The sequence below is a fragment of the Rhinatrema bivittatum genome, chromosome 13, assembly GCF_901001135.1.
Source record: "Rhinatrema bivittatum chromosome 13, aRhiBiv1.1, whole genome shotgun sequence".
Lineage (NCBI taxonomy): Eukaryota > Metazoa > Chordata > Amphibia > Gymnophiona > Rhinatrematidae > Rhinatrema > Rhinatrema bivittatum.
In genome coordinates, this window is record NC_042627.1 from 32,450,132 (window position 1) to 32,464,281 (window position 14,150).

At 45.6% G+C, this 14,150-nt stretch overlaps 1 protein-coding gene across 8 annotated transcripts in view; it reads left to right on the forward strand.

Moving 5' to 3' along the window:
• BNIP2 (BCL2 interacting protein 2) overlaps window positions 1–14,150 on the forward strand; it is a 107,158-nt gene that overhangs the window by 48,899 nt on the left and 44,109 nt on the right. For all 8 annotated transcript variants that reach the window (XM_029574395.1, XM_029574396.1, XM_029574397.1 and 5 more), the window contains one exon: window positions 11,264–11,366. In XM_029574395.1, the coding sequence (XP_029430255.1) occupies window positions 11,264–11,366 (103 nt within the window). The remainder of the gene's footprint in view (window positions 1–11,263; window positions 11,367–14,150) is intronic.

Here is a 14,150-nt window from a genome sequence, read left to right on the forward strand (position 1 = left end):
TCAGACCTATTAGTAAAAATTTGTAACTTATCATTAAAATCATCCATTGTACCTGAAGACTGGAGGATAGCAAATGTAACCCCAATATTTAAAAAGGGCTCCAGGGGCGATCCGGGAAACTACAGACCGGTTAGCCTGACTTCAGTGCCAGGAAAAATTGTGGAAAGTGTTCTAAACATCAAAATCACAGAACATATAGAAAGACATGGTTTAATGGAACAAAGTCAGCATGGCTTTACCCAGGGCAAGTCTTGCCTCACAAATCTGCTTCACTTTTTTGAAGGAGTTAATAAAAATGTGGATAAAGGTGAACCAGTAGATGTAGTATACTTGGATTTTCAGAAGGCGTTTGACAAAGTTCCTCATGAGAGGCTTCTAGGAAAAGTAAAAGGTCATGGGATAGGTGGCGATGTCCTTTCGTGGATTGCAAACTGGCTAAAAGACAGAAAACAGAGAGTAGGATTAAATGGGCAATTTTCTCAGTGGAAGGGAGTGGACAGTGGAGTGCCTCAGGGATCTGTATTGGGACCCTTACTGTTCAATATATTTATAAATGATCTGGAAAGAAATACGACGAATGAGATAATCAAATTTGCAGATGACACAAAATTGTTCAGAGTAGTTAAATCACAAGCAGATTGTGATAAATTGCAGGAAGACCTTGTGAGACTGGAACATTGGGCATCCAAATGGCAGATGAAATTTAATGTGGATAAGTGCATATAGGGAAAAATAACCCATGCTATAATTACACAATGTTGGGTTCGATATTAGGTGCTACAACCCAAGAAAGAGATCTAGGTGTCATAGTGGATAACACATTGAAATCGTTGGTGCAGTGTGCTGCGGCAGTCAAAAAAGCAAACAGAATGTTGGGAAATTATTAGAAAAGGAATGGTGAATAAAACGGAAAATGTCATAATGACTCTGTATCGCTCCATGGTGAGACCGCACCTTGAATACTGTGTACAGTTCTGGTCGCCACATCTCAAAAAAGATATAATTGCGATGGAGAAGGTACAGAGAAGGGCTACCAAAATGATAAGGGGAATGGAACAACTCCCCTGTGAGGAAAGACTAAAGAGGTTAGGACTTTTCAGCTTGGAGAAGAGACGACTGAGGGGGGATATGATAGAGATGTTTAAAATCATGAGAGGTCTAGAACGGGTAGATGTGAATCTGTTATTTACTCTTTCGGATAGTAGAAAGACTAGGGGGCACTCCATGAAGTTAGCATGGGGCACATTTAAAACTAATCGGAGAAAGTTCTTTTTTACTCAACGCACAATTAAACTCTGGAATTTGTTACCAGAGAATGTGGTTAGTGCAGTTAGTATAGCTGTGTTTAAAAAAGGATTGGATAAGTTCTTGGAGGAGAAGTCCATTACCTGCTATTAAGTTCACTTAGAGAATAGCCACTGCCATTAGTAATGGTAACATGGAATAGACTTAATTTTTGGGTACTTGCCAGGTTCTTATGGCCTGGATTGGCCACTGTTAGAAACAGGATGCTGGGCTTGATGGACCCTTGGTCTGACCCAGTATTGCATTTTCTTATGTTCTTATGTTGCTGATTATTTTTCCAAGCGTTGCTTGGGTTTTCTGCCTATTAGACAAACATGGGCATGCTTCTGCAGAGACATTGTCTTTCGGATATCACTGAACCACAGTTTCTTTCTGGGGAGTTCTCGAGCCCCAGTTAGTTTTTTGGTTGTCTTGTAACACCGAAGAAAACTGTATGCCTTCGTCCAAGAGGCCTTGTTTAATTATGTAGACTTTTTCCTGTATCCAGGAGGTTGTAGACCTAGGTTTACTGATTCAAAACCCTGCTTGTAAAATTTTCAATGATGTGGAGTATGTTTTTTGCTGGCACTCGCATCTCTCGCCTGTCTTAGGCACCTCTGCTGCACATCGGGGTTTTGTGTCTGTCTGGTTTTCTCTTTTATAGAACCCAACTCTTTTTCCCACCTAGGACCCCTTTGTGGGTCTGCTGCCTCACAGGCGAATGGGAGAGAGAGGTGGTGCTTTCAGCACAGTGTGGTTTTCTACTTTGTCCTGCTCGTACATCCTATAGTTTGGGATTCACCTATGTGTGAGGACTACCATCCTGCTTGTCCTCACAGAAAGAGTTGCTTACCTGTAACAGATGTTCTCTGAGGACAGCCAGATGTTAGTCCTCATGAAACCCATCTGCCTCCCCTTGGAGTTGGTTTCTCCATAAGAACATAACATGCCATACTGGGTCAGACCAAGGGTCCATCAAGCCCAGCATCCTGTTTCCAACAGTGGCCAATCCAGGCGATAAGAACCTGGCAAGTACACGAAAACTAAGTCTATTCCAAGTTACTGTTGCTAGTAATAGCAGTGGCTATTTTCTAAGTCAACTTAATATAACTATGTAATTAATTAATTTATTGTAATTGACTAAATTGTTCCAGCTACTCTTCTTCTCAAAGTTCTAATTTTCCCTTGTTTATTGTAACTTTCTTCGCTACATATCAACACCAGTTTTCGTTCAATGTTATCACTCCCCTGTTTTCTGTAAACCGGCATGATATGATTTTATCATGAATGCCGGTATAAAAAAGCTTTAAATTAAATTAATAGCAGGTAATGGACTTCTCCTCCAAGAACTTATCCAATCCTTTTTTAAACACAGCTATACTAACTGCACTAACCACATCCTCTGGCAACAAATTCCAGAGTTTAATTGTGTGTTGAGTGAAAGAACTTTCTCCGATTAGTTTTAAATGTGCCACATGTTAACTTCATGGAGTGCCCCCTAGTCTTTCTATTATCTGAAAGAGTAAATAACTGATTCACATCTACCCGTTCTAGACCTCTCATGATTTTAAACACCTCTATCATATCCCCTCTCAGCCGTCTCTTCTCCAGGCTGAAAAGTCTTTCCTCATAGGGGAGCTGTTCCATTCCCCTTATCGTTTTTGTCATCCTTCTCTGTACCTTCTCCATCGCAGTTATATCTTTTTTGAGATGCGGCGACCAGAATTGCACACAGTATTCAAGGTGCGGTCTCACCATGGAACGATACAGAGGCATTATGACATTTTCCGTTTTATTCACCATTCCCTTTCTAGTAATGCCCAACATTCTGTTTGCTTTTTTGACTGCCGCAGCACACTGAACTGACTATTTCAATGTGTTATCCATGTGTTAGCCTTATTATGGACTGAGGGACTCTGCCTAGGGGGGCAGGGTGAGGGCTGCAGCTGCACATGCTCAGTAGGGCATGTTTGAAAGTTTTAGATTGAGATCAAAGTTTTGTGCCAGGCTCCATCTGATGATGTCACTTTTGTGTGAGGACTAACATCCTCTGAGAATACCTGTTACAGGTAAGCAACTCTGCGTTTGACAAGAAAAGGTATAATAACACTTCTGTGACACAATGTTTCATACAAAAGGGGGAAAAAATACCATCTAGTTTTAAAGCAGTAATGTGCCTTGCTGCAGTAAGAGGGAGAAAGTCTGTCAGCTTGTGCACACAAACAACATTGCTAATTTTAGTGAAGCAAATCTCAAGTATCATTGGTCTTAGGCTGTAATTTCTTGTCATCAGCCTCCATTGAAAGCTAAGATTATGAATCTCAAGTTGGTCCACAATGAGCATCTAATGTAAAACTCCTCCATGCCTATGGCACAGTAGTTTATATTTCACCATAGAGCATACCAGGGATAAGGTGACACTTGTTCTGCTTGCTTTGAAAATAAAAATTTGTTGTACAGCCAATAAGTGATAGTGAATCAACTAAGAAATTGCCATACTGGGTCAGATCAAAGGTCCATCAAGCTCAGCATCCTGATTCCAACAGTGGCCAATCCAGGCTATACAAGTACCTGGCAAGTACCCAAACACTAAGTAGATCCCATGCTTCTGATGCCAGTAAAAGCAGTGGCTATTCCCTAAGACAACTTGATTATTAGCAGTTAATGGACTTCTCCTCCAAGAATTTATCCAAACGTTTTTTTAAGCCCAGCTACACATCCTCTGTTAACTTGTCCTCCTTTACGCTTACATAATCAGTTGCTTTTTCTCTGTGTGTGATTTTCTGTTTGTTTTTTGAGTAATAAATATAACTTCCCTGTACGTACCCGGATCAGTCCAGACAGTGGGTTAGTCAGACAAAGCTTCAGAGGGTGTTTCCTTATAAACCAGTGCACCCTCTGGAAAACCTCAGTATCTTTCTGACTCCAGCAGATGTGAGTGCGGAACCTCTGGTTCCCCATTACACTTCTCTAAGTTTACTTATTTTCTTGTATTCTTACTTGGATGGATCAAGTAGGGTAATGAATTTTTTTTTTTTTTTTTTTTTTTAAAGCAATTTGGCAGTCTGACATTCTTTGGGCTTTACGGCCCCACAGCTCCTGACTTGCAGGCTGAACTGTTTCTTACAGTCTCCCTCCTTTGCTCCCCCTGTATGCTGGGTAAGTATTTTTTTGTTTGTTATTTCTGCATTTCCAGCTTGAATACCTGGCTTTCCTCACTGGGGGTGCATGCTGGTAGTCCAGCCTCTCCCTCCTCGTCACGACCCGGCCAGCTGCCCTGAGAAGCCACCTTCCTCAGGGCAGCCCACACAGAGAAGCGCATCCCTCTGTCATCGGTCTCATTCCTATTTTTAGGTAGGACAGCGTGTTAAGAGTCTGCGGCGGACGAGTTTTCCCACTGCTTACAGCGTGTTCATTAAGATCAGCTGTCTGCCTCACGGCTCCCCTCCTCCGCTGCTGATGCCGCGATCCTCCCAGTGCAGTGAGTGCGGAGAGCCCTGGTCGAGGCTCTCCCGTGAGGGGGTGTGTACGAGGTGCCTCCCTGGTGGGGAGGGCCCTCACAGCTGGCGGGACGCCCTGTTTCGTGCCTTCAAGCATGCCTGGATGTGCAGAGTTCGGCCCCATTCCCGCTCAGCGCGGGAACGGCGGCCAGTTTGGGTGAGGAGCTGGATGCCTGCTCACAGTCGGGGGAGGATCGGGATGCTGAATTTTTGCCTCTGCCACCGATTTTGACGCCAGTGCTGCCTCTAGGAACCATTCCACCGGCTGGGGACCCACCGATTCTGCCTCCCTTGGGGCCACCTCCATTTTCTGCGGACTTTGTATTTATGTATAATGCTTACCTGGCTAGAATGATCCCACCCCAGGAGCCACCAGCAGGTCCTACTTCTCCCAAGATACTTGGGATAGCGGACCCTCAACCTGCAGGGGACAGTGTCGGGGTTCCTGTTCCAGTGGCCCCTCCCGGCACAGCCAGGGTCCGCATGGTGCATCCCTCGGTGGGCGGTATTACTCCCATCCCAGACCCGGAGGAGCCTTTACCAACAGCTCAGGTGGACGGGGACGATCCGAGAGTCCTGCATATCTTCCAGAGGGACGAGCTAGACCCTCTCATACCGTTCATCCTACAGGAACTGGACATTGAGGCCCCACAGGAAATTCCTGGATCCACGCCTCAGGCTAAGAAGGGAGACCCTGTTTTGGCAGGGCTTCGACCTCTGACAAGGGCTTTTCCTACCCACCCTACTCTTCAACTATTGTCCAGGGAGTGGGATTCTCCTGAAGCCTCCCTTAAGGTCGGTAGAGCTATGGAACGACTCTATCCGCTTCCAGATGATTTCCTGGAGTTTCTTAAGGTCCCAAGAGTAGACTCAGCGGTCTCAGCCATTTCTAAGAGGACAACCATCCCGGTGACGGGAGGTACAGCTCTGCATGATCTCCAAGACAGAAAGCTCGAAGTTTATATCAAGAGAGTGTTTGAGGTGTCCGCTCTGGGTGTCAGGGCAGCCTTCTGCAGCTCCTTAGCACAAAGGGCAGGCCTTCGCTGGGTCCAACACCTTCTAAGCTCGCAGGCGCTACCTCCAGAGGAAGCTCAGCAGGCCGACCATTTGGAGGCAGTAATAGCGTATGGGGCGGACGCACTGTATGACATTCTCAGAGTTCTGTCCAAGTCGATGGTTTCGGCAGTCTCGGCCAGACGCCTCCTCTGGCTCCGCAACTGGTCGGCGGATTCCTCCTCCAAGGCTCAGTTAGGATCGCTGCCCTTCAAAGGCAAATTCCTTCTTGGAGAAGATCTGGACCAGATCAAGTCCCTGGGTGAAAATTCGGTGCATAGATTGCCAGAAGATCGGCCGCAGACCTCTAGGACTTTCAGTTCCTCCAGAAGCCGCTACTGTGGCCAACGACGGTTCCGCACTACGAGACAGTCGGCTCCTCACCAGTCCTCTTCGTGCTCTCAGTCCTGGTCCCATTCCTTTCGAGGCCGAAGACAGGCACGGGACGGTTTGGCCCAGGGGGCATCTTCCAAGCCTGCACAGTGAAGCCAGGCAGGCCCAGTCCCCGATCCCCAGGATAGAAGAGGGAGATCCGTCCCCCCCATGAGGAGTGGGTCAAGATTACATCGGATCAGTGGGTCCTGGATATTCTAAGACACGGCTACGCGTTAGATTTTGCTCGTCCTCTAAGAGACAAGTTCCTCTTCTCTCCCTGCGGTCCAGTGTGAAAACCTCATCGTACGCCAGACACTCTACAGACTCCTCGCTCTTGGGGCGATCCTGCCGGTTCCAAGGGAAGTGGGGACCAGTCATTATTCAGTCTACTTTGTGGTTCCAAAGAAGGACTCCTTCTTCCGTCTGATCTTAGATCTCAAGATGGTCAACAGAGCACTCAAGGTCCCATACTTCCAGATGGAAACCTTGCGTTCCATGATTGCAGCAGTACACTGCAGGGAATTCTTGGCCTCTCTGTATCTGACAGAAGCGTATTTCCACATTCCCATCCTCAAGTCTCACCAGCGCTTTCTCTGCTTCAAGATCCTGGGGCGGCATTTCCAGTTTCAAGCGCTCCCTTTCGGCCTGGCTACCGCACCCTGGGTCTTCACGAAACTGATGGTGGTGGTGGCGGCAGCCCTCAGACGAGAGGGCATCCTAGTCCACCCATAATCTGGACGACTGGCTCATTCAAGCGAAGTCCCTCAGCCTGTGTCATCAAGCGGTCAACAGAGTGTTGCATCTCCTCAAATCCCTGGGATGGGTAATCAACTTCGCCAAGAGCAACCTTACGCCTTCTCAATCGCTGGATTTCCTGGGAGCACGTTTCGACACGGCGGTGGGCATGGTATTCCTGCACCCAGACTGAGCCCAGATGATCATAGCACAGGTGCAGCGCTTCTCTTGCCTCCCCCCTTCCCACTGCCTGGTATTACCTCCAGGTACTGCGCTCCATGGCTTCCACTATTGATCTGGTACCTTGGGCGTTTGCGCATATGCGTCCTTTACAGAGAGCTAGAAGCCGGTGTCTCAGGAGTTCCAGACCGCCCTCCCTCTCCAAGCGGAGACCAGGGACAGTCTGGCTTGGTGGCTCGACCCCTTTCATCTGTCACAGGGGATGCCCTTGGAAATGTCGGAGTGGATGATTTGTCACAAGGGATGCCAGTCTCTCCGGATGGGGAGCAGTGTGCCAAACTACCTCGATCCAGGGACAGTGGACGCTGTTGCAGGCATTCTGGCCGATCAATCGCTTGGAGACCAGGGCAGTGTGCCTGGCGTTGAAGCAGTTTCTCCCCCTTATTCATCATCGAGCTTTCAGACAACGCAACCACAATGGCGTACATCAACCATCAAGGGGGCACAAGAAGCCGTCATGTCTCTCAGGAGACGGATAAGTTGATGGCTTGGGCGGAGGCTCACCTTTCCCGATTGGCGGTTTCCCATATTGCAGGGACAGACTTCCTCAGTCGATAGCGTTTGGACCCAGGGGAGTGGGAACTCTCCGAGGATGCGATGCAGATCCTAGTCAGTCGTTGGGGGCCCCCCCCCCCCACCTGGACCTGATGGCCACCTCCCGCAATGCCCAAGCACCGCAATTCTTCAGCCGCAGAAAGGAGCACAGTGCGGAAGGCGTGGATGCCCTAGTCCTTCCATGGCCCCTTCACATTCTCCTCTACGTGTTTCCACCGTGGCCCCTGGTGGGAAAAGTCCTCCAGAGAATAGCAGTCCACCATGGTCCGGTCATTCTGGTGGCTCAAGAATGGCCTAGTCGTCCATGGATTGCGGACTTGGTCAATCTCGTGGTAGACGGGCCTCTTCGACTGAGCCATCTCCCACTCTTGCTGCATCAGGGTCTGTATTTTTTGACCAGGCAGATCACTTCTGTCTTGCAGCTTCGCTTTTGAAAGGCGCCGTTTGAGATGGCGAGGATACCCGGAGGCTGTGGTTTCCACCCTACTCAAGGCAAGGAAGACTTCTACGCCAGTGGCCTATGTTAGAGTATGGAAGGTTTTTGAGTCTTAGTGTACTTCCATAGCGGCTCCTCCGTGGACTGCCTCGTTAGCTCAGATTCTATCTTTCCTACAACAGGGCTTGGAGAAGGGCTTGGCCTACAATTCCCTGAGAGTCCAAGTAGCAGCCCTTGGGTCCCTAGTACATTGTCGCGAGGGAGTTTCTCTCTCCTCGCACCCAGATATCGTCCGATTCCTCAAGGGAGTGAAACATCTACATTCGCCGGTGCGCGCCCTGTGTCCTTCCTGGAGCCTCAACTTAGTCTTTTGGATTTTGGCAAGCGCTACGTTTGAGCTTATGCGATCCGCTACTCTCAAGGATTTCACCCTCAAGACTGTCTTTCTCGTGGCTATTTGCTCTGCACGTCGGATTTCTGAGCTACAGATGCTTTCCTGCAGGGAGCCCTACTTGCGTTTTTTGGACTCGGGGGAAGGGGGGGTTTCGTTGCGCACAGTACCCTCTTTTCTTCCCAAGGTGGTTTCAGCATTCCATGTGAATCAGACTGTTGAGCTCCCGTCTTTCGCGGCTACTGATCCAAGAGATCTATATGTAAGCTAGATGTCAAGCGTATCCTGATTCACTATCTCGGTTACTAATGAATTTAGATTGTCAGATCATCTGTTCGTCCTTTGGAATGGACCTCAGAAGGGGTCTAAGGCCTAGAAAATCACTATTGCTCACTGGCTGAAAGAAGCTATCGTAGCAGCCTACCTGGGAGCAGGTAGGCAGCCTCCGGTGGGCATCAAGGCCCAATCTCTTCATGCTCAAGTGGCTTCCTGGGCGGAAAGCCGCTCTGTCTCTTCCCAGGAAATCTGCCGAGCGGCAACCTAGAGATCGTTACATACGTTCGCTCTGCACTATCGTTTGAATCTACAACCACCGGTGTTTGGCTCCTTTGGCGATCGGGTAATTCGAGCAGGGCTATCCAGGGCCCACCCCTTGTAGGGAAGCTTTGGTACATCCCATTGTCTGGACTGATCCGGGTACGTACAGGGAAAAGAAAATGTATTCCTTACCTGCTAATTTTCATTCCTGTAGTACCACAGGTCAGTCCAGACGCCCTCCCTAAGGATTTGGGGTTGATGGGATTGCTCTTTCTGCTCAAATGTTCTTCACTTGCCTCTCTGTTTTTTCAGTCTCTAAGGCTGGTTTCATGGTTCCTTTTGCAAGTTTTTTGCTGGTTTTTTACAGCTGTTTTCATAGCTATGTTCTAAAGTGTTAGTGTTGTTTCCTTGATCCATCCATTCTTATTGTTCATGCTTTGATATTCTGTATACTGAGGTTTTCCAGAGGGTGCACTGGTTTATAAGGGAACACTCTCTGAAGCTTTGTCTGACTCCATCTGCTGGACGGGCGATATAACCCACTCTCTGGACTGATCTGTGGTACTACAGGAACGAAAATTAGCAGGTAAGAAATAATTTTCTTATAACTGTTATTGTGGAGAAACATGGGCACACAGGAAAGCATATAACATAGGGCAATGTATGTGACCAACTGGTAATGCTGTTCCAAGTAGGCAAGGTAATACTCCAATGATTTCTTCAAAACATTTATTTTTAGGCTTCAAAGCAGTTTCTCAAAAATAGTCCCCCCAACACGGCTGTGTTTCGCTGTAGGGTCTGCGTTGGGAGGGACCCACAGGAGGCAGATTTGCATAACGTAGGAATCATCTGTACAAAGAACAGTTATCAATCAGAACAGCAGCAACTAGCAGATAGGCAAACGTACACAAAACATGAAAACTGAGAGAACATACCAGATTAAAGATGCTGCTCCAGATTGTGTCCTGTAAACAAAGTGACAAATGTAAATCCTTGAGCCTATATACAAAATGCCCTTGGTATATGTAATGATAATATAATTGTGATTGGATTACGATTATCATTGTACTTATTGTTTTTAGGACACCTTGATTTTACAACTCTATAAATGATTTAAGTATGCTCTCTGAACCTTTTAATCTGGTATGTTCTCTCAGTTTTCATGTTTTGTGTACGTTTGCCTATCTGCTAGTTACTGCTGTTCTGTTTACTCTGTTCTTTGTATAGATGTTTTCTTCTTGATGCAAGTCTACCTCCTGGGGGTCCTTCCTGAAGCAGCTCCTATGGTGAAACATGGTTGTGTCGGGGATTGTATTCTTGAGAAACCGCTTTGAAGCCTAAAAATAAATGCTGTTTTGAAGGAACTATTGGAGTATCTCCTTGTTTACATGGAACAGCATTACCCATTGCCCTATGTTTTACACAGTGCAGTTTATAAATGCTTTAAATAAATGTCATAAAATCAAATATATAAAACAAATTAACAAAGACAAACGCCACAACTATAACCACCACACAAAGACACGTGTCTGTATATCAAATAGAACACACAACCACAGCTTTCTGGAGGACTCCTTATCTGTATCATACAACAGATCGACGAGAAGAAACTTTTAACAGCCAGATTTTCAATAACTTTGGACCTGCCATTCAAAATCCTGGACAAATTTAAAAAAAAAAATTTGAAAGCATTTTTATGTTGACAAATGGGCCTCCGCTCTCAAATGCAGAAGAATTGAATTCCCTAGTAAAGGCCCTATACATTTAAAGGTTTGTTTTTTTCCTATTATTTCTAATAAGTACACCAGTTTCAGAGAAGGTTCTGACCAGAAGACCTTAGCAATTGACAAGGTCTATAGATTTTTCAATGAGAACTGAAAGACACTGTTTCTTCAGAGCTCGAGGCCTTATGTTTGAAGCTGAATAAAAATGAATCAGAAGCCAGTGGAGGGAGGTTGAAACAGGTGTTATATGATCCTTTAGTACCAGATAAAACACTTGCAGCTTGTTTTGAACAATCTGTAAGGCTTTAGTAGTGAAAATGGAATGCCCAAATATATTGAATTTGCATAGTCTTAAGTAATTTAAATACTAGCACCTGCCAAACAGTCCTTAAATTGTCATATGTTTTAACTGTTGTGTGTGTTTTTTTTTAAGGTTATTATGGAGATGGCTTAAATGCCATTATTGTATTTGCTGTTTGTTTTATGCCTGAGAGCAGTCAGCCCAACTATCGATATTTAATGGACAATCTTTTTAAGTAAGTATCTGACACATTGGAGGTAATTTTCAAAAGGATTTATACATGTAAAAGTAGAAATTTTCAAAAGTTCCTTTAAATGTGAAGTATTTTTTTGAAAATTCTGTGAAAAAATTCAAAGGCGATAAGCATGTAAAAGCAGTTTTCAAAGTCCATTTGTGCACGTAAAACCTTTTGAAATTACCTCCTTTTTGTGTATTTATCTCTATACTAGACACTGATCATTTGAATTTGCCCCTTTGCATTGCCAAATGAGAAATGTGGGGTCCAGACTCAACCTGGGGTCTGTACTTATAGGGTAGAATATAGTACAGCTTCTATGATATGTCAGTGGAAAGAAGAAATTTAACAGGTAAGACATTCCTCTTTCATTGGATCCTGCTAGATCAATCCAGACACATGGGTTTATACCAGCAGAGGAAGACAGAGCACAACTATTCTAGTCAGCTCATCATTTGCTATTAGTACTGGAGCAGCACAGCACACCTGCCAGTATCCAAATGTCAAAGCAATGAATATCCCATAAAACAATGCTAACATTTGAGAGAAAATTCCAGATAAATCCTTCCTCAACAAGAGGATCAGAAGAGAAAATATAATTAAAAAAAAATGCAGGCTCAGATGCTTAGGACAGCTGCTTAAGGAGAGTGAGAATTATACCTAGTGCCCCTAGGCTCCCACAATTGTGCATTGCAGGGGAACTCATCTAAATTATCTTGTTGCTACGTAATTGACAACCTGCTACATAATCAACATTCCTGAAGCTTTCCCACCTTTTTGGAGAAAGCTACAGAGTGCCTGTCGGCCTTCAATGTCTGGTCCCTTCTCTCCTCCAAATACTCCCTTCACAAACAGCTTGCAGAGAATACTTCCCTTCTCTTTACCCCTGACTCCTGTTCCAAAGCAATCAGGAGGGGGAGGCAGGCCCTGATATAGGCACAAGCTACATAGGCGACTCCAACACCAAATTCAAATAGGTGCTGGAGCATCACAGACTCTACCAAAGTCTAAATCCAAATCTTCCCCGTGCACCGCATGGACTCCGGTTAGTGCAAGGAAGACCAAGAAAAATCAGCACGGGGTCTTCAGCTGCCATCTTGTGCTGACTGATCCTGCGGCATCCTGCTCCTTACATAGGTTTCCTTGGTTAAAGGAAGCCCCAGGGTGGGAGGAAAGGGCGAGACTGCTACAGTGCAAGAGGGCTACAGAAGGCCCAGTGCAGATATTTCTTTGCTGCTTCAAGGTGAGAAAGGGAAGGAGGGAGGGAGAGAGACCCTAAGAATAGGGGGTAGAATGGATCGTAGGATAACTGTCCCTCATCCATTGCCAAAGGGCGCATGCCACTTTAATCCGGCCCTGAGGGAGGGGTGAAATTGGAGTGGAGTAAGGTGGTTTGATGCCATAAAAGATCTCTTAAATAATTATCAAATCAAAGATGATTTTGATATAATTCCTGGATGGCATCATGTCCTTTAAGAAGAATTTTATCTTTATTCAAACTTCTTGCACCTGCATATGTAGTCAAACATAAATTAGCTACAAAGATTTGGATGTGGTTTTTGAAAGTCTGCAACTGTTGTGGCCTACAGCTAGCAGAGAGGGCATTAATTTTAATTCATAGAAGCCTTTGTGACTGACACTATCTGCTTCAGGTTAACTACACAGAGCGGCAGTTTCTACTCAAGAGAAGCATGGGAGTAACCAGCTTCTTAAGGTAGTAAGCTACTATCTTAAGAAGCTTGCCTGGCAGACTGGATGGACCCTTTGGTACTTTTCTGCTGTCATTTCTATGTTGTTGCTGACAAGTTTCAAACTTCTGATGATTCAACCCCTTTTTGTCTGTTACCATGTAACCAATTTGTGTGCGCACGTTTTATGTAATTAATAGCATAGCAAACTGCTGATGCTGAGGGCATTTTCAGCATATATAAATTCATATATTCAAAAAGACAAGGAATTTCTCAAGAAATTAGAAAATATAAAAAGGATAGTTGACAGAATACAACTGGGGTGCTGTCCATACTGCTGCTCCCTTTACTATGGACAGAAACTACAATAGAGATAATCTGATGGCTCTGGTCTCCAATCTGTTGAGTCCTCTTCCTTTGACTACAACCCTGAGTCACATGACCACAATAGAGGGGCCCCCTACCAGACTCATGTCTGTCATGACTAGACTTCAACTGGATGGTTCCAGATCCATTCCCTTTTATAAATTCCAGGGCATAGCCCACTACTTCAGGTTCTCCCTTTCAGCAGGAGGAAGGATAAGTCTGATCTCATAATCTTAAAACTGCAGAGACCACCATGTTAATGAGATGACTGAAGGGGACATGTGAGCCCTGGTCCACAGAACCAACTCCTGGAGCTGCAGATAGTCCTACATTCTGCATGCCCTGCAAGCACAAAATGACTACACTTGGAACAAGAACTTGGCTATCAAAAGACTATGCTGTGTTTGGTATCAGATTAAGCACCTTCGTACTCCTTTGATTGGGACTGACAAAGATTGATCTTTGTATAATTCACACCCAGTCCAGGCTTTCAGGGTATGAACTAGTTTGGCTGAGGCTGCTTGACCGCCTTGGAATGATTTGGCCCTGGTGAGCCAGTCCTCCAGGTATGGATGAACCAGAATACCTTCTCTGTCGGGTCGATATAGTAAGACCGTGTTAGAGTGCGGCAGCGCCGGGCACACCCTCGTTTGCCGCACGCACAGTTCTGATCACATACCGCTCGATACTCTATTTAAATTGCTTGCAAATGCAAGCCGCGTCTGCGAAG